The sequence below is a fragment of the Stegodyphus dumicola genome, chromosome 1 (genome assembly GCF_044657685.1).
Source record: "Stegodyphus dumicola isolate Sdum_Otavi_A_Nest chromosome 1, ASM4465768v1".
In the NCBI taxonomy this organism is placed as follows: Eukaryota; Metazoa; Arthropoda; class Arachnida; order Araneae; family Eresidae; genus Stegodyphus; species Stegodyphus dumicola.
This window is the reverse complement of record NC_140768.1, coordinates 258,671,022-258,694,878: the sequence shown is the minus strand read 5'-3', so window position 1 is coordinate 258,694,878 and position 23,857 is coordinate 258,671,022. Positions and strand designations below refer to the sequence as shown.

The 23,857-nt window shown below is 36.2% G+C and overlaps 1 protein-coding gene across 1 annotated transcript in view; it reads right to left on the bottom strand.

Annotated features, from left to right (window-relative positions):
• Positions 1-23,857, bottom strand: part of LOC118198698 (b(0,+)-type amino acid transporter 1-like) — a 135,378-nt gene that overhangs the window by 7,534 nt on the left and 103,987 nt on the right. Inside the window, exons 9-12 of the mRNA XM_035370441.2 lie at positions 16,789-16,892; positions 8,744-8,840; positions 1,619-1,768; positions 781-949 (exon numbers count right to left, since the gene is read on the bottom strand). Of these exons, the coding sequence (XP_035226332.1) occupies positions 781-949; positions 1,619-1,768; positions 8,744-8,840; positions 16,789-16,892 (520 nt within the window). The remainder of the gene's footprint in view (positions 1-780; positions 950-1,618; positions 1,769-8,743; positions 8,841-16,788; positions 16,893-23,857) is intronic.

Sequence of the window (23,857 nt, the reverse complement as noted above, 5' to 3'; positions counted from 1 at the left end):
CCAATAACAATATTTACGTAATGTTAATTGGCAACAGTAGTGTTGTCGTCGCGTTGTCCTTATCTGGTGTGCATTGCTGTGGTTGCTTGTTTTCATGTAACCAAAATATTACCAATATATTTCCACTGTTCAACCTGGACTATGTCATTTCTTTACGCATAAATAATTTAAAATGTAACAGTATGCTCCATTGTGGGAATTCACAGGAGCAATTTCATTGGCAAAAGAAATTGGGAGTACTAAACTTTCTAAGTAAGGTACACATAACTAAATTTTAGAGTATTTAAGGGATAAATATATCAGAACTGATCACAAAATAAGTTCTGTTTGGTTTGTAGAGCTATTAGGTTATTTGAAAGCAAGAGACTTGAAAAATAAGCAACGCTTTCACCGGAATCGAACCGCGGACCTCTGGAATACGCAGCCAGCGTGCAGACCACTACACCACGAAAAGAAAGCCGGAGAAATACCTTATAGGTTAATTCTCAATATTGCGAAATAAAATCAGTACATGTTATTGAAAACTGTGAAGAAAATCTTAGATCATTTTTGAATTTAGAAGCCTAAACTGCTGAAAAATTAGCATTAAAAAGAAAAAAGAGAAAGCAAAGACTTAGGTTTTACTGTCTTTCTCATTTTTTACATGTGCCTTAATAAAATAGGCCTAACGATATTTTTTGGTTTAATGCATGCCATTTTTACTTCTTATTTCTAAACTTATTATATCGTTAAAATTTTATGTACGAATTTAATATATTTATCAAAATTTGTTATACTCACCCATCAGTCGTAGCCTGATATTAAAATGTACAAAAGGAATGTAAAATATCATTCCTGAAAGTAGGAAAAGTAAGGCATAGAAATATTCTACACGTGGATCTTCAATAATTGGAGCTAGCACCAGATAAGCTGCAATGACTACCATTATACATGGTATAATAATAGGAACCTAAAAGAAAATGAATAATAAGTATAATGGTATTTTAAATTTCAGAAATGATTTTGCTACACTATTATATAATGGAATGAAAAATAGTGATATTTTTCCCCCTTGACTAGCCTTCCTATTTTTAAAATCATTTATTGTATTCTAGCTACATTTAGTATAAATTTGTGAAGTATAGGCTACTTTTTATATTATGGGATTAGAAAATATAATATATTTGTAAGAATTTTGCGAAAGAAAATGGAAATCGCGCTGCAGCAAAGGTGTTTGGTGTTGGTTGGAGGATGGAACGGGTTATGATTATTATTTATTTATGGATCAGGGAAACACCGATGTTGAAAATGAAGCAGAATTCGATGATGTGCCTGATGATGTGGAAGACGAAGATGACGAACTTTTCATATTATCTGATAAAGGAACTTTTTAAGTTATGTAACTTTTAAGTTATATATTTTCTTTTAAGTAAACAGCATTTAGGTACAGAAATTAGACTAGTAAAAATATAATTTTTTTTAATGCTCATTCTTTATTTTTAAATCTATAATTTTTATATCCGGCATATAATGCGCGCCCATAAATTTCGGTCTTATTTATTGTATTGAAAATGCGCGTTATACGCTGGAATATACTCTAACTCAAATTTGAATTTTCCCAATGTGTTGCAATTCTTACCTTATACGGCCTCGGCAGGTCCTTTTCTGTAAATCGCATAACAATGACTGTGAGCACCGTTCCACCATAAAACATCCACGCTACAAAGCTGAAAAAGTCAATTAGGCTGCCGATGTTACCTGCTGCTATCATCAATAGAACGATTAGCCCCTTAAATAAAATAAAAAAACTTAATTCATCATCAGGTGAAAATAAAATATAAAGCATTAATTTTTAAAATTGAAGCTAATGTTTTATTGTTGCTTATGCCTGATTTTTAAAATGACATATAAAGATATTTATATCACTCTGCGCTCAAAAATAAAGCGACTTAAATATATAAAATTCAATAATTAAATGATATTTTAAAAATTACAGGTGGTGTGTACGCATTTTTAGAACGATTTCCACAAAGAAATAATTAAAAAAAAAAAAAGCAAATGTTTCGGAGTGAAAATTTCTGGTAGAGCTTTTTATTTGAAATGAGAAATATCATTGCAATATATTTTAAATTTATTCTATCAAAATGTCCCACGTAAAAGACTATGGATTGAAGGATATGATTTTGTGCTTTCTGAAGAGAAATAGTCCTTTTCCATAATTCTAAAACGTTGTGAAATGTATGGTATTAAAATTTCCAAATGCAAAATAAGTAACATTATTCCGGAAAGAGAAAAACCATCAATCACTACTTTCTATAAGGAAAGATAACTCCAAACGAATACCAGAAAGAAGTATATACTGTTTCTAAAATTAAATCGTTGGTAACAAAAGAAAATCAGCTGACGTAGAAATCAATTGCAAAGTCTTTAACTACATCTGTAGCAACAATAAATAAAATAAGATTTAAAATTTTAAAAAAAGCTGAAAAACAATGTTCACCAGCTTTTCACCACGCATGCGAGTCAACGCAGAGCAATTTTTAGAACTCTGTATGAAAACAATTTAGCAGGAGATAAACGGAAATATATTGTGACATTAGAGGAAGCGCGGGTTTACCTTAATGACTGCAACGAAAAAGGTCTATTTATTATTGAAAATGAAGAGGAAACAAATGTGCAGATTTGGTTCTGTCAATGCAAAGAAAGCTTCAGTAAGAGGTTTATGATTGTGGCAGGATTCTCTTGCGATGGGTGTTTAATATTAAAAGGAGTGAAAAAATTTGTTAAAATCAGCTCAATGTACTATCAAGAGAACATTTTACGTTCGATATTTACAGACCAATTCTTTATTTCAATGATTTTCATAGAGCGAAGTTTCATCAAGACAAAGCAACAAATCATAGTTTGAAAAGCACAGTTGCATTCCTTGAAAAAAAAGAAAAAAGTGAATATTGCATATATACAGTTTCAACATACAGCAAATCATATTACATATGACTGCATATATACATTTTCAACGTATTTCTGCGAAGCCCCTTGACGTTTTGCCTACGGACTATTGCGCCTCTAGTCTCTTGAAAAGAGCTCTTTCTAAGCGCATACCCACCACGATTGATGGACTTTGTTAAGTAATGGAAGAAAAATGGAAATCAATACCCCTAAAAAATTTACTAAAAGACAATCTCGTATAAAAATCACGATGCAGACTTATAGTGCAGAAAAAAGACTATCAGATCTAAGATTTGTTTAAATATTAATTAAACATCTTCGAAATTGTTCTAAAAATGCATAAACATCCTTTGTAACTTGACGGAATGCATGAATGATTATGAAACTCTGCATTTTTTTTAAAATTAAAAATGGCTGTTTGGCTAATGGATTTTCAGGGCACCAACCAAATTTCTTTTTTTTAATTGCATTTTGGTTTACACTTTTTTTTTTTTTTTTTTTTTTTTTTTTTTTTAATTTCAGTATGGATATGCATCTTGCTTTACAGATTGGTAGTGGACCAGAATTGCTTTACAAATCTTGCTTTGCAGATCAGAGAAGTTAATAAAATCCATTTTAAGCATAAAAATTTTTCAGTGTAAGATTTGAAAGAAATAAAACATGAAAACGATGAATATATTAAGAGAAATTCAATAAATAAATAAAATCTTAAAATTTGCATTAGAGTATATTATTGAAATAAGTTATCATATTTGTTATCCTGATATCAATAAATATCAGCATCATCACTACAGAAAAAATACCCTAAAAGGCAATTAGTAAGGAAAAGTTGCTTTCTTTGGTGAAGTACTAATTTTCTCTTGGAATTTTGACGTTGACTTCAAAAACTCGAAAACAGAAGGCAGCACCAGCAATTCACTCTAAGTACAGTAGACTCCCGATTAGCCGCGCCTGCCGCACAGTTTTTTTATTTTTATTTTTATTTTTATTTTTTTATTTATTTATTTTTTTTTTAACAAGCGTAAAGCAAAGAAAATAAAAATGTTCACAAAACTGAGCGAAACGTTAAATTTGCTAACATTTATTTATGGCAAAAATATCCCAGGCCTTCTCGGAACCTTCTCCTCTGATGAGTAAGCGATTTCTTACCCTTGCAGTGCCCGCTCCACCGCCCTCTCTCGTCTTAATCTTACTGACACGTCCACTTCCTCCCATAGTTTAAGTCTGATAGTATTTGCGAACCAGTCGGAGTTAATTTCTTATCTTTATTGTGTTCGGTGCTTGTGCTTTTTGATTTTGTGTTTTTCGTTAGCGATTTAAAATGTCATGAAAACGAAAGAAGGTTGTGTTGACGATTGCGCAAGAACTAGAATTAATTTCCAAAGTAGCAAACGGAGCTACAAGGCAGCAGATGGAATTGGATTACGGAATCGCGGAAACAACAGTGCGTGACATTCTAAAGCAAAAAGACAATGTCGGACAGTGCTTCTGCAATGAAAACGCGAAAAACTATGAAGGGTTCTACCTTTGATGAGATAGACACAGCATTGGCAGAGTGGTTAGCTCAAGTTCGAAAAGATGGTACTCCTGTAAATGGTCCTATCATTGCGGGGAAGGCAAAAATATTTTTTGAGTTGTTAGGCCTGAAAGGAAATTTTGATACGTCTTCTGGCTATTTGACTCGTTTTAAGCAGCGACATGGAATTCGAGAAATTGGACTTCATGAGGAGAAACTTAGTGGCGACCAAAAGCAGTCGACGATTTCCCCCATGAAGTTGAAGAATTTGTTTTAAAAAAAGAGCTACATTTTGAGCAAATTTACAGTGCCGCCGAATCGGGATCCCTTTTGGTGAAACCACTCGCACTTTAGCATTTGAAAGTGAAAGTAAAGCGGCGGGTCATAAAAGCAGCAAGGAAAGGTTCATTATCATGTCTTGCAGTAACGTTAACGGTGGACATAAACTTAGATTTTTTGTCATTGGAAACTCAAAAAAAAAAAAAAAAAAAAAAAAAAAAAAAAAAAAAAAGATAGATTGCTTTAACAACAACAACAACAACAAAAAAAAAAAAAAAAAAAAAAAAAAAAAAAAAAAAGATGGATGAACCTAAACATTTTTCAAGAATGGTTCGAAAAAATCTTTGTTCTTCAAGTGCGTAAACATCTTAACCTTTTGAAGACGGGATGGCCATTATAGTGGCCATACAGTTCTCTCTTTGAAAAGACGGGATTGTCCACTTTAGTGGCCATGTCTTTTTCCCCCATTTTCCAGGCTGGAAAGTGGGGTGAAATGTCAAATTTGACGTCCCTAGGGTTTTAACCACTTATCTCTTTCAAAGGTCTTCCTTTTGCGACATAGATGCACCCCTCTGAGAATCCATTAAACTACACACAAGAATCTTTGTTGCAAATAGGAGGTAATTTCTTAAAAGGGGGAAAGCATTCGGTTCAAGATTCCCCATCCTTTGGTAACTTTTACTGCTACCAAAGCCCCGGCTTCAAAAGGTTAAATCGAAAACCCTCCCTGAAAAAGCTGTGCTATTGATCGACAACGCACTTTCTCACCCAGCGACAAGCGTGCTAAAGTCTTCTGATAGACAAATGTTTTTAGAAATTTCTCCCCCCCCCAAACGTTACTGCGCTAATCCAACCCATGGACCAAGGAGTCATTGCAACAATGAAGAGAACATACCGAACCTGGCTGCTAATGACCAGAATTGAAGATGGTTATGATCTGAAAGAGTTTTGGAAACACTATACAATCTTGGACAGTATCTACGATATTGCATCTGCATGGGACTCGGTGAAACCGTCAACCCTCATAAAATCATGGAGAAAACTGATGCCTAATGTTGAAGCCGACAACAACCTAATCCCTTTGAGTTGTGAAGAAGAGAATGAAGATGTAGACACGCCCACGGCAACTCTTGCCGATATGGTGAAAACAGTTCCGGGTGGTGAGAACGTAGATGCTGAAAACATTAACGAGTGGTTGGAGTGTGACGTCAACGAACCTGGATTCGAAAGCTTTACAGATGACAAAATTGTGAAGAAAGCAACGGGAGAGACCGAGAATGAAGGACAGCGAAGTGAAGGCGAAGAAGAGCCTATTATGCAGATGCGGAAGACTCACGAAGCGGCTTTGCTGACGGACTGCTGAGCTTTTTGGAAGAACAAGACGATGCGGAGTTGGCCGATAAACTTATGCTACGAAAAATGCAATCTCGGTTCAAGAAAAAATGCTTCCAAAGCAAGAAGCAAACTCAAATGACTGATTTTTTCAAAAAGGTGTAGTTTTACAGTTATGCTTTTGTAATTACATAATACATTACAGTATTAAAACAGTATATATGTAATAATTTTTCTGTGTATCCTTGACACCTCTCGTAAGTATACAAAGCACTTTTCTGTTTTCACTAACAAAATGCATTTTAGGTTAGTTTTGAGTGATATACTAAAATATTAAGCGTTAGTTAAACATTTCCTGCTGTTTATTTTACGTTTTATTGTACATAAAACGGTTTTTAAAAGTTGGAATGACTTTTCTTTTTTGCTATACCCGTTTTTAGCTTTTTCCGGATTATCCGCGGCGGCCGCGCCACCCAATTTCGCGGATAATCGGGAGTGTACTGTACTGAAGTCGTTACTTTGTAATCTTTTGATACAACAGAAATGGAAATTTAAACACAGATATATGCGAGTTTTAATTTACGTCTAGATAATGCGATTTTTTTGTCCTTCAGTTGTTTATGTGGCTCCTTTCAAGGTAATCAAGGCCAAGCAAAGGTATTATAAGACAATAGGACTCTGAAACTGGACACAGAGCTTCGGCAGTTCTTCCTAGTAAACAGTTTTAGAAAAAAAATGCCATTTATTTTATACGTTGTTTCAAACAGAAAATTCGTAAACTGGGGAAAATGATGTAAAAAAACCTATACCATAAGCATTATAGTTTAGCCAAATAAAATTTCTGAGGCACTGAATTTCATTCTTCAGTGTAAGCTAGTGATCAGAATAGTTCCTCATAAATAAACCCACCTCTTAATCCAGCGTTGAAATTAGCACTTTGTTTATCTGGTTTGGTTGTTAATACAGAAAACAACAAATTTTTCTTTTTAATAATTAATACGTGAATAATGTTTTACATTATTAAGTCAATAACTTATTAATAACATTTTTAACGTCTTTCGCTTTTGTGATTTTTTGTCAAATAAGTAATATGTAATTGACCTAGAAATTCTTTCGAAGACTATCATAAGAAGGAGAAGAAATCTAACATGTTCTAAAGATAACAAGAAATCTAAAAGTTAGAACACTCCCGAGAGGTCAACCGAAAGTGCCAAAACTAATTAAAAAAAAAAAAAAAAAATCTGATGTGGGCACCAGATGACTTCTTTGTACGTCCTATTAAATTACACCCATTTTTTGCTTCACTTCATTTAAACTTAGTTTCTCGAATTATTCTAACTTAATTAATCTCTCAAGGCAAGTTGGCATCAAAAACTGGAAATTCTGAAACTAAATATTCCGGTCGATTTTTGTCGTACGGGAGTCAAACTTATTTTTCATTAATGGGTACTTTCCATGATGGGTCAAACTTTTATTTTTCCATAATGGGTAAAAATTTTATTTTTTCATAACGGGAATAAAACGTTCTCAAATAGAAGTATAGGAAATGGGAGACCGCATTAGTTAGATTTCGTTATTTGCCAAAAATAAAATTTTTTAAAAATTTGGAATTACTAAAACATGAATATTTTCGTCATTTAAAACGCTTCTCTAACTGGAAGTATATGACTACAACCAATGATAATAAAGACCGAGTGAGGACTTTTAGGATGGAAGGGGTGGGTCTGTCGATTGCAATAAATATTGATCTGTCGATTGCAATAAAAAAGGGATTGCATACCTAGATGTTATAGCAGTCCCATATACAAAAGTCTCAATATTCTACGGCTAAGCATTTTTGAGTTATGAGAGATAGATAGGACGTCACGAAAAAAATCCCTTTTAAATCCATTTTACAATTTTTTTTTTTTTTTTTTTTTTGAAAAAATAGTCCTTTATTCTTATCCGTACATACAGACGTCAAGCAAAAAAATACCGTCCAAATCGGCTCGGGAATGGTCAAAATGAATATTTCTGTTGGAATATGATACAAAAATTTTTTCGCGATTACAGTACTTCGTACAAGAAAATAGAAATTGAATAAGTGCTAAATACCTTGTTGATAACAATAAAATCTTCCTAAAACAGATATCTGATGCTGTCAAATAATACTTACATCTGAGTCTGAAGTTGCACTGACATTTAAATACATACAAATTAATGCATCAGGTAAACATTCAAACTCATGGTATAGACAAGCAGAGCCAAGTAAAGCAATAAGAACGGAATAAAAATTAAGAAAATAGCGCCAGAAGCATTCTAAAAAAATATTACTAATCTCTTGTAAGTGAAGAGCTTTTTGGTCGATACTGCCGAATATTTGTTATTTAATCTACCAGTTTCCCTCTTAACAAATTAATCTCTCAAGAAACAGAAATTAGAAATTTATTTTAGAAACTTAAATTTAGAAATTTACAACACGTTTTCGTTTTCTGAAAATAAAAAACATTTATGTTTTCTGCTGAGAAATTATTTAGCCAGTACCGTGGAATTAAATTATCCAGAATTTCTGACTAAAAGCTGATAATTTTAAGCTTTACGCAACGCCACACTCTCTCCAAGTATTGCGAAACTTCTATAACAATAATAATGCCTTCTATGAATAAATGAATATCATTAACGTTATTCAACTAATCTAGATGTACTTACATTGAATAGCAATGCAGGTGCGGGCGTTAGTCGTTGAACTTGAACGTAAGACATTAATTCGGCAGAATGGCCTTGTCGTGCAGCTACAAATGGAAGTCTGAAAAGAGGAAAAGTAAAATGAATCGCCATTTTTTAAGTGATGCTTTTTCGGAATTTATTTCTGCTTATGACAATATCTAATTGATGATGACATTCTAAGGCTGTTCGCACATTGTTTAGACGATTTTCGTTATAATTACAGAAATATTTTACCTAAATTTTTATGATTTAAATGTTCTATTTGATAACCCTTATAATTCACTATCTTTATACACCGTAATTTCCAAGACAATAAAGACTTTTGTATGATTGGTAGAGGTATTTTACCTCATTGCTCTCGAATAGCTTTCCTGAGGAGAAAGTCTAAGGACGCTGAAAGTCGACGTTTGAATAATCCGCTTTTTAAAAGTCCAGAAGCGAAAAAAAAAAAAAAAAGTATTGGTGATACATCAGGAGATTTAGTAGGGATATGAGTGAAGGGTATAGCTTTGATACCTGCCTCTTATTTCTTTTTTGCCAAGAAATTAACAGTCGATTTTGACGTGCCGCTGCTTGCTTTGTCTTGATGCAGTTCTACTGATTGATCACACTGTGTGTAAAGAGAAGGTATTTCATATTTGAAAATTGAGTATAAAATATGTTTTTGATAATACGTGGAATTGATCTTAGCATTTTTCTTCACTCTCTTTATGATTAATTTGCCGTTATATGAGAAACCAGCAACAATCATAAATCACTTAGGAAAACTTTTTTCAGATTCTTTGAATCATGTTTTAAGACTTTTTTTTCCTCTTTGATAACAACAAATGGATCTCTTTTTATTAAGTCATCTAAGTACACCCAATATTCGTCTATTGTGAAAATATTTTACTATTTTTATCCGGATAAATGTTTCTTATAAGGAGTTCTGTAGCGCGTTCTCCGTTCGGCGCTATGTCGTGGATAAAAACGCTGCACATTATTATTATTATTATTATTATTATTATTATTATTATTATTATTATTATTTTTGCCTTTATAAGATTCAAATTAGCATTATTCACTTTTCTTACAGTTGACACTAAGCATTTTAATGATTTAACAATTAACCTTCAAATTGCCCGATTTCCTTTTAACATTAAAGATCTTACTTTGAAGAACATTCCGTTTTTTCCTTGGTTACGTATAAGGGACAATTTTTCCACTTGAAGCCAAACTGTGTCGTTTGTTTCCTTTGTTGTTGACAGCATTACCTATCGTAGCTTTAGATATCGAAAAACCATGGCCTTTCACAACGTTCTTTAATAACTGGATACGAATAAATTTCTTCGGAAAGAATTCAAACATAGCCTTCCATCCACTGCTTCTTTAAAAGCTACATTTTGTATGAAAACAGAGCTGTCAAATAGCAGACGATAATTTGTACTTTCAAAAATATAGTTGCATGAAAAAAAAAAAAAAAAAAAAAATATTAAACAGAAATGTTTTCTTTACAGCAAAGCAAAATCGTCTAAAAAATGTGCGAACAGCTTCTGTGTGAATAATATTCTATTGGAACAGCAGAAAGTTTTGAGAAATCTCTCGGCTCTTTTTTTTTTTTTTTTTTTTTTTTTGGTGATACAATAACTATAGAATACTGAAAGTTGGCAAAGGATAAGCAATAGCAAGGATCACTGAGAGATTATATTATTTATTCCATACTTGTAAACCTTCAGCCTTTCCTGCAAATAATTATAGTATAGATATAACTGAAGATTTTGAAACTGTAGTATTAATGCTTAAAAGAATCAATCATCAATTAATTAGGAGACAATTTTAAATGACGTTTTATTAATACTTAACAACAACATACAGGAAAACGATCAAAACTTAAAAGTAGAATTACATTTTAAATAGATTTTAAATGTTCAAAGCGTGAGTTCAAACAATCACATCTCGCTTCTGCAGCTCGCGGGCGTTGAACTGAGTATTTTCTCTATATCATCGGTACAGCGCGTTGCCGACGATATTCATTTGTTACAGTCTCCCCCCTGGCTACGAAGACGTCTCGGTAAGTAGCCAGAGAAAGAAGTATCTTGTTGGTTCTTTTGCGCAGCATTCTTAGAAATGTTCTCTCTTGGTCACCATTCCCAAGTGGAGTGCTTCTTCGTGAGATTACTCAATGGTCTTGAGATCTCTTCAAAGTTAGGAATGTAGCATCTATACCAGCTGTAAGTCTGAGGGACACTCTGTACTTGCTTCACATTCTTTGGTGAAGGAATTTGTTGAATTACTTTTACTTTGGCAGAGTCTACTTCAATTGCAGAACTTGTGATTTAATGTTCGAGATATTTCACTTTAGAACAAGCAAAATGACATTTATTTCGAGTGGTACGAAGCTTGAATTTTAAAAGTCGATCAGACACTAAACGCAAGTCTTCGAGATGCTTCTCAAAAGTAGAAGACATCACAATAATAAAGACATCACGATAAGTAAGAGTGTTGACCTGTAATCCATTCCGGAAAATATCCATTAACCTTTGGAAGGTGGCTGGTACCATCTTCAGTTCAAAAGACATCCTGGTGAATCTATAAACTCTAAACTGATACATAAAGGCAGTTTTGTCTTTGTCTGAAGGGTACATCTTAACTTGGTGATACCCTGATTTTAAGTCTATGGTAGACATGTATCTGATTTGCTTTTCAGTATGAAGAAATTCATCCATCCTACGCAGCCGGCATGGATCAGACTTATTCACAGAATTCAGTTTCCTGTTGTCAATACATAATCGAAAGTCACCGTTCGACTTGGGAACTAAAACAACGGGTGCTGCAAATGGTGAATCACACTTTTCGATTATGACTATGCAAGAAGTGCATAGATTTCTTTCTTCAAAATCTCCTTTCTTGCTGGAGATAGTCTGTAAGAGGTTGTAGCCACTGGAGGGGAGTCACCTGTATCAATTCTGTGCTCGATTTAAGGAGTTTGTTCTCCCCCTGGAGAGAACGTAGTTTCGTATTTTTCTAATAAAGCATTCAATCGTTTTCGCTGCTCTTCAGTTAGATTTTCACCTTCGTCTGGACGTAGTAGGCAAGGATTTGTTAACATGCCACAGGATTGGACTTGGAACTCTTTCAGAAAATGGTCACCAAAAATTGTAAACCAAATCAGACAACTGTGAATCATGAAATTTGGGTTCCAGTGGCAACATTAAGCTCACGTGAGAACTATGAAGCAGTAGCAGTTCTGTGTCGCCGCGATGAAAGTGCCAAATCTTGGTCGTTGTGGATCTTGGTCGACCTTGTTGAGCTCCTGTATACAGGGTGATTCTAAATTGTTTTTACAAATTAAGAGGAGTTATAGTACCCATTCAGACGAGCAATAATTACCATAAAACATAGAGTAGCATTCCACTCAGGGAGGCATAAAAGAGGAAAGTAGAAACACATCGAGGAAGAACAAGGAGACTAAGAATATCAAGAATCAACCGTATGTAAATTTTTACTGATAAGAAGCAGCATCTGCTCTAGTTGGTACCGGAGAAAGCCAATCAAAGCAAACCCGGTGTCCCTGAAAGCGGCACAACATCATCGCTTCAAGTATTACCTTGATAACATAGTCCGAACCTTTTCGTTAATGCTATGGTGGAGTGCACGTACGAGGAACTGGTAGATATTCACCTCACATACGGTGGCACATACTCTCAACCAGTGGCATGATGTATTTTTTACGAGGAGAGTATGCACCCCTACCACGTGCAAAAAGTGCAATCGTTGGACACAGGTGAACAGATGATTATCCCTGCCGGACAGACTTTGTGCAATGGATGCTTATAGAATGAGGACTAACGATCCACGATTTCCTGCATTAATATCATCTAGTCATGAGGCAACATTCAGCAGAGAAGGCATTTTCAACGTGCAGAATTAACACGTTTGGTCTGATAGCAATTCCCACTGCACTACCCCTCATAAACACCAGAAGAAACCTCTGGGCAGGTATCCTAGGTGTCTACCTGTTAGGCCCTTAAAATCATGCTAGACCGTTTAACCGCCGCAACATACCGTTACCTTCTTGGAACAAGCACTTCCCAGTTTATTGCAGGCTGTTCCGCTCCCCATCAGGAGAGACATGTGGTTTATGCACGATGGAGCCACAGCACATTTTCCCGTCATGGTTCGTAACATTATGAATGCCACATATCCCGCAGGATGGATCGGACGTGGCAGAACTGTGGCCTGACCGTCTCGCTCACCCGAGTTCAACCCACTGAACTTTTTCTTCTGGGGGCACATGAAATCTTTAGTGTACGAGACGCCTATGGACTCATCTAAAGATCTCGTGGCGAGAATCGTTATTGTCGCGGACAAAATTAACACGACGCTAGGAATCTTCGACAGGGTGCACTAATTGTTCCTTTACTAAACAATAAATCTGATTGCGCAACGTTTGGTCTCGTTCATAGCTTCCCCAACACTGCTGTAAGTTCAGGTTGGAATTCAAATATTGCTCTTTTCTGCTTCTCAGAGTGGAATGCGATCCTATGTTTTTTGGTAATTATTTCTCGTCTCGGTGGATACTATTACCTCTCTTAATTTGTAAAAAAAAAAAAAAAAAAAAAAAAAAAAAAAAAAAGTCACCTTGTATATGGATCCAGAGCTCTGAAACTGTTTCCACAAACTCCAGATGACACTGGGCTTTATATTGAGCTCTGTAATCACCTGCGCTTGTGATTCGTATGCCTCCAACCTACCGACAATTTTTCAGGGCCGTTCCTATAGGAGGTGCTGCGCGTAAAAGTACGCGGGCGGCCAAACTCAGGGGTGGCCAGACTCTAGCTATACTAATATATAACAATTAGGGAATTCGACCATCTGTATGCAGCCATCTTTACCATTCTTAAGAGTCAAGCTAGAATAGAAAAATCACCGTGAAGGTACATTTCTAAAGTAACTGTGAGGCTTACAGAAAAGCATAATTGATATTGTCGATAGGTGATCTTGAATTATATTACTATACTGTAATCCATTATTATAATCAGCTCTTCAGCTTTAAAAACTGAGACCTCTTCAGCTTTTTAACTCCGAACTCTTCAGCTTTTTAACTCAGACCTCTTCAGCTTAAAAAAAAAAAAAAAATTCTGGATATATTTTTAACTGCAAATACGCCAGTCAGTCACAACGCAAACAAGTTGTTTTCGCTATCGGATGTGAAGGCTTTGGGTTACGTGTTTCTATGACTATACTAAAGAGGAAGATCGTGGATAATCGGGAATCCTCCTAACCATTTTAACACTTTCCGCAGAGAAAAAAAGCCTTCAACTACTTTCTCGTCTAAATGTAAACCTACGATTTTTTTCGCTTGTGTATGCGTAAATTTGTTTTACGTTTTTGGCGGTGATACTCTCATATAATATTTAAGATTTTTGTTTAAATGAATGATATCGTATAAAAATTACCAGACAGGGAAATAATTTCCTCTTCTCTTTCATGGGACCTTCAAGTTAAATTTCACGTTGCAAAAACTCTGTTAACTGATAGGTAGCTTAAAATTGAATTTTTAATCAGACATTGTATATTTTAATTTAAACAGTTATGTAAAATATTTAGGGTTTAATCGAATTAAGCGAGTTAAAAAATGACTTGCTTTTTTTAACAACAACAATAACAAAAATGCCTTTTAAAACGACTGCCTGGAGTAATTAGGCAGCCTTTGCAGTCAGGTGCTTGTAACAAATATAGAACATTTCTTCATCTTCTAGAAACATTCACCACTTCGCAAACATTCAGATCGCAAAGAAACGATCATTCCTTAAATATGCAAATGAAAATAGTACATAATTTCCCAAAGGTAAAGAAAGAAAAAAAAAAAAAAAAAAAAAAAAACAGAATTATTTAAAAAAACAATTATCTGTATAATGTAGATGTTATGAATGCAGCAGGTACTTTATTTGCATAATTTTTCTATTTAAATACATAAAAACAGTTTTGAAAATTCATTATTAAATACCACAAGCACAAGCTTTCATTTTCTTTATACTACACCAATAGTTTCACCAGGCATTCACTATAATTGTAATGCAGGTTTAATTTCATTTCACATTATAACATGCAAGCACTAACCTGCCTCGAATCAGTCTAAAACCTGGTGTAAATTGCTTGACAGATCAATGTATTTAAGCCATAATGGACGGCGATGCCACCGCGACAGAAGTCAACAAGAGTTACCCCTCAGGATTCTTGTTTACATTTTTGTCTTTGTTCACACTAAGTTCTGAAAACTGGGGGTGAAATCGATTTTAAGCGCATTCAGTACCATTGATAACACCGGCATATTAGCCTATGAGGATAACTTTCTGACCGTTTCCAGGAGTTGTGACCGTAAAGAAATGGAAAATAATGCTAAACAGCCTCAAAACATCTGCGTAAAGGACAAACCAACAAGCTCCTTTCATTTCCACTTCTAAGACCAGAAGAATATTAAAATGCTATGTAAGCGGGTTGAATAGTAAGCCTGCATAAATGTCAATGGCATACCCATTAAAATAATCTCCCAGTTCGAATATTTAAATGAGATCACCAGTGACTTAACTACAGATATCTGAAAGGATTGGTTATCTTCACAGGTAATATTAATATACAATCAGTTTCTTATACGAAGCCACACAGAAAGATATAATTTCATCGTCGCATAGCCAAGTGCTTTGGGGGACAACATGAGCATTGCCATTTAAGTAGCAAGAACACGTAGCAAGAAATTAAAGTTTTTATTAGTTTAGAAGTATTACCAGACCAATTTAGCCTATGGAGAATTCTGGGAAAATTTTCCTCTGTGTATGCAAACGTTAAAGCCGATGTTGAAAGAATCGATAAAGCAATAATTATAGCACCTACAATGCAGAATATTTACTGGTATAAATTGATAACAAAGTAACAGATATAATGCATTATATGAATTACAAACGAATTAATGCGATATTAAAATACAATGACCCCTCTCCAAGCCAACCATTCATTGTCCTAGACGGTCTTCACCATTTACAGATCATCTTAGAGTATGTTCAATACCAATATTTGTTTATGTTCTCAAAAATACTCAAAATACTTCATTTTCAGAAGCAATCGTCGTAAAGTGGAATGGTCGTCATGTTAAGGTTCACTATATTGAAAAACCATAATTAATTGACATTCTGTAATTAATGTTTATGATAATAAAGTTCCTCTTCCTATTTTGTTCTAACTTATCAATTAACAACACGAAGTATAAAGTTTATGCCGCCAAACCAGGTTAATTATTGGCAATGCTGAGTGCCGTACCGAAAGGCCCGAGATCGAATCCCGGAGAAGAATTTGTAAACGTATAGTGTCTATGCGGCATCAGAGCACTCTAACTATGCGGCAAGTTGAAAGTCCTCTTGAGATGTTATTGGTAGGAGAAGAGGGTTGGGAGATTCTCGAAACTGTCTTCTCTAGGTGCTGTTATTTGAAACTGGGGAGGGGGCAGAACTGAGCGAAGTTGTACGGTCACCTGTATGGCGTTCAAGGCCAACGACAGGCGCAATCTTGCACTCCTTGCCATGATGAATTTCGTGTGCTTTTTCTGATCTTACTGTCAGACAACTGAGATAAGTCATAACAACACACAACAGAAAGTTTATTTTCACTGGTTACACAAGAAGAAAAATATACAAACTTCGGAAAAATTCTGGGAGAATTTTCTAAAAAAATATTACTTAAATTCTGAATTTTAAATTCATTCTGAATCATTAGAACAACCGTAAGAGAGCTAGCCCAGGATCTTATTAAGCAGAGAGATAAAGAATTAACCACTTTACTATAAGATGTTCTAAAGACGTTTGTTTATTTATTTATTGTTTTATTAGACTTTTTATAAGTACTTTTTGAATTTTATTCTAGTACATTATTCAAGTTTTGAAAATTCGATCTCATTTTTAAATGTTTTATTCAGAGGATAGATATAGTATTTACCAAGACACAACTCTGTGAGACTTACAGATCTTTCACAAAACAGAAAAAGCAATATTTACCTTGAAGCGATGAGGGCAGTCCCGTTAGATGCTCCATAAGCTGAGGCAGCGACTAGTATTGGTATGATGAAAGCTGCAGGTCCAAGGATGTAGTTAGCAAAACCCTAGAATATGGAAATATGAATACAAGACTGTAAACATTCAGCATTATGGTATTTAGCATATCATTAAATTTATAATATAGTCAGAGACTTATTTATTTTCATCAATAATTGTGCAAACATTTTAAGCCAAACTCGGACAACGAATACTTTGCATCCTTAAAGAATAGTGCATTAAAACATTTTTGCTAAAATTTGAAGGTCTGAAAATGAATCAATTTTCAAAAACTTTAAACTAATTTAAAATTCACCTTGAAGTGGACATTTTAAGAATTGTTTAAAACGATTTGGATCTCCAAATGAGTCTTGCAACTGCGGAAGTTCTACAGAACATGTTCAGGAAGTTCTTAATTGTATTTAAGTGAGTATGACTTGCATTTTATATTGCATATGAATAAATCACGCAAGCTTCCCAAGAAAACCCACAAAGGTCTTAATTGTGATAATTGTAAGTTATCAGAGAAGGTTACACATAAGAACGTCTGTTAATTTCTCTGCTATACCTATGCTTTAAACTTCTTAAGAATTAAGAGACTTCTGTTTTGTGGAACTTCTTTGTAAAGTAGATATTTAACTGTTTTTCAGTTTCTCTTCCTTTTTTAGCCCAAGAGGGCTATTAATCTCAAAACACGATTTTGTATTGTTTCACTATTCATTAATGTTTGTCGCCGTTTGGAAAAACATAAGATATTATTCTTTTATATTTAATTTGTCTATTAGCAATGAACAAACTAATCTGTTTAAAAGCAATAGATGCAGTTCTTAAGAATATTTTTAAAATTTTAATCTGACTGATATTAGATAAAAATGTATTTGATCCATGATATATGTAATTACAAATATTGAATATTTTTATAGAATTACAATACACATTGCTTCACTTTTTAAATGTACAGAAGAGACTATATGTGAGAGTGAAAGTGCAGCACCTTCATACATGCGTAGAAAGTGATGAAAATCGACAAAAGGAGAGACACTGCAACGAGCAATAAGCGAGTTCTTACAAAATGATACACTTATAAAAACGAGCAACTATACAGCATGCTCAACAAGTATAGGACCAAAGCTGGCGGCGATTCAGGCAGTAACACGTCTAGGTACAGAAGCAAAAAGCGTGCGGATTGTCTCTTGAAAGACAAATGCCCATGCCCTGTTAATCATTTGCCACAGTTCGTCTTTTGAAATCTGTGGTGGCAACGCACGCAAGCGACATCCACGATATACTCGATGGGTGAGAGATCCGGGGAGACAGGTGACCAGGGAAGCACCTAGGTATCTTGCAAGGCATTTTGGCTGATAGGCGTTATGTGCGGTCTGGCGTTATCCTGCTGGTAAATGGCATTCCGCAATCCGTAAAGAAGGTTAATGTTATCGAATGAAGCTCGTCATCCATGTTTCGTTAGGCCATCAAACTGCCAAAAAAAAAGGGGGGGGGACTAGTGGTGATCTGGGGTCGTAGGCTATGGCGCTCCAAAACCATGATGATATGTTGTCGTGCAGTGTGGCGTTCCGCAGTAGCATCAAGATTGTACCTGTAAGGACGTAGCCGCCATAGTGACGGTGACTATCATAGCTTAAAAGTTGACTAGTCGAAAAGTACCACATCATGCTACTTCGAAGCCTAAGCGACTCTATATCAACGGCAAACATTTCAGTGGAGAAATAATGGTCCTGGTTGATATGGGAGTATCAAGAGTTCCCTACATCTGTCGTAAAATGTCGACAGAAGTGGCTTGAGGCAGTCACCACTGCATGCCTGCTGGTGCTTCGGTCCACGCGTGCTGAAGTCATTCTAACAGTACCGCCGCCTGGAACGTGCCACATTCCGTTCTTCCAGCCACATTCACCACAGTCGGAGCAATGTAGAAGCATCTAGTGCCTGTCTGGTGCAATTCGGTGCGGAGACCAATCTAGTCTTCTCATTCTATCTACTCCTGGTGTACTCGTCTGTCTACTAGAAATGCCTCGTTCGACGTCCTGGTTCTTCTTCGGCTCAGGCAAACTCGAGTCGTTCGCAAAAGGGTTCCCGCGTGTTATCGCTAGCCCGTTGTAATAAGTTGCCGATTTTCGAACACATGTGAAGTTCTAATAAGTGTCAATGAATTAGCAGAAACAATTCACAGGATAATAAAGTCTTTGATGCGGGGTACACATAACGAGTCCGAAGGAAACACCCCCTGCTCTGCAGGTCGAAGTTGAAGAGTAGGTGCGCGCACAACCAATTATATGACATTATCGAAGGATTATAAAGATATGCCTTTACTCAAAACACTAATACAATTAATCATACTAACAGTAGATACATACAATAATACAATGGTACAGATATATACAATTATTTTCAGCAGATAAAAGAAAATAGTGATGCGAAGGGACCACAGAGTGGGATAACAGTAATTAAGAAAAAAATAAGGGTGTCAAGTTACAGTAGCTTAGGCAGTGTGATGCCTTAAGACCGCAAGCTGTCGTTTTCTGTTTGCGTGGCTGTCATAGTCGTAACTCAGAACTGGAATTGTTCTGTTTCTAACATCTGGAATATTTGCAAAGAATTTCTTTGCAAGTTCAGAAATATAGAGCTGTATCTCAGGAATTTCGAGCTCACGGTGAATTGCCGAGTTCCTAATGAACCACGGGCCATTTACCGCTTGCCGAAGTACAATATTTTGTGCAACTTGCAACTTTTTAATTTTGGTTTTACATGCATAGCCCCACACCGGGCAGGCGTAGGTGAGGATGGGTCGCAAAAGGGTCTTAAAAATGAGTATTTTATTGTCAGTAGATAAAACCGAGTTCTGTTCAATTAAGGAGGTTAGTGTCAGTTTACGTGCCCGGGACTTAGAAAGAAGCTGTACTATGTGAGTAACCTGTTTAATGTAACGCCAAGATAACAGGCCTGCTCACTCCACGGTGTCATACATAAGGTGTGTCATACATAAGGACACGTAAGTTTTTGATCGCAATTTCTACTTCTGGTAAATAGTACTGCATCAGACTTTTCAATATTTATTTTGATCTTCCGTGCTGTAAGTCAGGACTCTAATGCATGTATGTGATCTTGGAGTGATTGCATAACTGAGCCGAGAGATGCGTTTTTTGATAGAATTGTTGTATCATCGGCATACATAGCCAGAGTGGTGAGTGGTGATTGTGAGATATCGTTCATGTAGATATTATAGTAAATGGGCCCAAGGAGGCTCCATTGCGGGACGCCAGCCTTGATTGCCCGTGGAGTAGAGTATTTTTGGTTTACACGAAAGATAAAGTGTCTTTCCTTTAGGTAGGAGTGGGTGATAGCTGTGATGTAGTCTGGGAAACCCAGAGTGATTCACTTGTACATGAGGCCTTCAAGCCAAACACGGTCGAAGGCTTTAGCTACATTGAAAAGGATGGCACTTGTAAACTGGCGTTTCTGTAGCCCTTGTGAGATTAATTCAATAACTCGGTAGAGCTGGTGCACCGTTGAGTGCGTTTTCGGGAACCGTACTGTTCCGGGATAATGATGTATCCTCTGTAGAATTATATACAACCTTGCTTAACGAAGACAGCAGACTTATAGGCTTGTACGACGCCGGATCTGAAGATGGCTTGCCAGGTTTTGGTACCGGAGTTATTACAGCCGTCTTCCAGGGTGTTGGGAAGTGTCTCAGGTGAAGCAGATGATGGAGACTAGTTTTAGTAGCATGAGGATACCCATGTTCTTTAACATCTTGTTGGATATCTTGTCCAGTACTGGACTTTTCTTGACTTTTAGTTGTTCGATGTAGCCGTAGACCTCCGACGGCTTGAGAAGAGGAATGTTGTATGTGCATGTGTTTGTAAGGTATTGTGTTAGTATGCGAGTGACCATGTGTTCTGTGGATGGGTGGGATATGTTGTTTGTGCGAAACTGAGAAGCATAGTGATCAGCTAACGACTCAGCTTCAGTGTGAGCAATTTCTTGTTGGCCGATTAAGGGCGGAATGTTGGTGCAGCATCTCTTTAATTTTGAGGTAGCCTTCCAGACTGAGCTTCTCTCAGCTGAAAGGGAAGATAGATAAGTTGTCTAGTTGTTTTGTGTGTGTAAGTGTGTAAGAGTCCTGACTTGGTGGTTTAATTGATTCAGAAGAGTTTTATCAGGTGGAAACCTATGCTTCTGCCATTCTTTTCTGGCGGCGTTGCGCCGCTGTATTAATTTTTTCAGTGCTGGATTGATGGCATTTTTATTTTCGAGAATTGACGTGCCGTTGGCCTCTAAGGCTTTAGTCAAGTCGTTGGTAAAAGCAGTGATAATTGCGTCTAACTCATTACCCGATTGTACCGTGGGAATGTATAGTGAGGTGTTGTTTAAGGCTTTGGCGTATCCCGCCCAATTTGTAATAAAGGTCTTTTTATGTGGTGAGCTACGGACCGAACACTCCACACTTATCATGACCGGGTTGTGGTCAGGGGATAATTCTTCTAGAGTTTCGACATACCTTACAGAGCAGCCTTTCAGTAGGAAAAAAATCCAAGACATTGGCGTTTCTGTCATTGTAGCGTGTTGGAGTTTATGAAGCTGCAATAGTAATTCCGGCCTCACGGGAGAAACGATGAAGTACAGTTCCAATGCAAGAGATGTAACTGCACGGTGGTGTGGGTTGAAGTCTCCGCCTATTATAGTTTTACTGCTGAGTTTGAACAGCGCAGCAAAATCTTGCTAAATGTTTGCTTGTGATCTTTTTGTTCCGGGAATATAGGCAGAGATATTTGTGAGTGGATGTGAAGTGAGTGTAGTGACTGTAATAGATAGGGCCTCAAGGCCTAAGAGCAATGTTGTTTGGTGATGGGTAATGGATGTTGTTTGGTGATGGTGGCAATGTTGTTTGGTGATGGGTAATGGAGCGCTTGATCAGGATGATGAGACCCCTTATCATCCGGGGTTTCCGCTATCCGTTCTCACTCTGTCAAATCTATAGAGGGAGTGATTTGCAATACTAAAGGAGAATTGTGAACTGAGCTTGGGTTCTTGTATGAGAAGAATATCGGGGCAATACTCATTTATAAATGCGCGTAATTCATCAAGTTGATGGCGTAAACCATTTGCGTTCTATGTCGTAATTAAAAGACCTCTGTCCGTGAATTAATTACTGTGAGTTAACCCGTGGATTTCTTAGAGTATCATATGCAATATTTGAATTTTGTCAATTAAATTGTCACATTTCCTGAGTTCAGGAATTTTGCTTTCGTAAATATAAATTACCTGGCTGATATTACAGCCAAAGATTATTGTTTCTACTTCCTTCATAACTCTGAGGAGTTCAAAAAGGTTGTTGGCACTACTTTTTCTACTATTATATTGATTAGCTTTGTCTGACTCATTATGGGTATTGTTCACAGAATTTCTATGTGATTCAGGAATATTAATGTCAGGTACATTATCAATAATAACACCATTAACTACATTATGCGATTGCCCAGCATCAGCAGGGACTCTGGGGGGGGCGAAGCTTTGCTTGCATTAGTAGAAGTTCGAACTGCCTGGGCAAAACTAATCCATTCTTAATGTTGGCTGATTTAATTTGTTTTTTGTAGGTGGGGAACTTGGCCCCTGTACGATGCTACGTGAGGTCCCAGACAGTTCACATAGACTGGTTGTTTTTTTTTCGTCACAATTGCCAGTTTTGTGGGGCCCGGCGCATTTAACACATCTGAACGCCACATGGCAATTGCGACTTGGCAATGCGTGCCAAGCAGTAAGCAAGGTGGTATTAATCGCTTGACAAAGGGCTACACAGTTGGCGTGATAACAGAATTATGAAAATTAGATTACTGAACAGCATATGGTACTTTTCGTGAATAAATCCCGCTTCTGTTTATTGCAGAATGATAGCAACGAACGAGTTTTTCAGCATACATTAGAGAGCTATATGTCAGTCGTTTTCACCGAACGTCACACTGGCCCAACACTTGGCGTCATGATTTGAAGTGGCGTTACGTTAAGTCACCGAACGCTTTACTATACAATAAAGTGTTCGGTGACTTTACTGATAGAGTTCTCTGACTTTACTGATTTACTTTGTCAAGTTATGTGAAGAGAATAGTGGATCCTATGGCCCTGCTAGTAGTACAAGAAGCATCCGACGTTTGATTGCATGTTGCATTGCGAAATAGGAAAGGTTGCACAAGCTCCTTCCATACTCCTAAGCTTCTTTAGATTCATGCATGGGAAATGTCATTAGTTATCCTAAAGAACCAACTTAGCTCAGCGAATGCGATTTGTAACAAATAACCCAAACAATCATTAACCACCTCGTTGGTTATGTGCCTTACCTGTACCCAAGGTCATTCTAGATTCTGAATATAAAGTTCATACTTTGCATACCTTTTAGCGTTCTTTTGATAAATTGCATATTTGTATATGTATATATGTTCTGAGATTTCCTTGTGGCTTAGGGCAATCTTTGGAGAAGTTTCTGTTTCACTTTTGATGAGTGCAATATATCGCGTTGTACTTCTGTACCGCCCAGCTTTATAAGAAAAATTAAAGTGGATATTGCTAAGTTCAAGGAAATTGGTCTTTGGCTTCAGGAATGCTATCTTTTATTGCTCTATCATTGCGCTAAAAAAACGCAATACCCGACTAATCACTTAACATTATTTCGAAAGTGAAAGAAGAGCAGAAGAGCTTTTTATTTATACGAAATAAGGAAGATAAATTAGTTCTTCGAAAACAAATCACGTAACTTTTTTCTCATAACCCTTCGTTAAATTATTAATTTCTGCAATAGAAAAATAGGCATCACATGAAAGGGGGAAAAAGTACTATGGGTTCGTGTTTACTTCAATTCAATATGCTAGTCGGATGCTATTGTTCTTTATCTTTGAATCGGTCTAAGGGTTGAACTCGATCTTGTCTTACGGTCTTGAAGAATTCCAGACTTGACTTCTTCGTGACTGTTTTTCTATGTGAATTCTTCAAAGATGTCATACATATGTCTTTTTTTGATTGC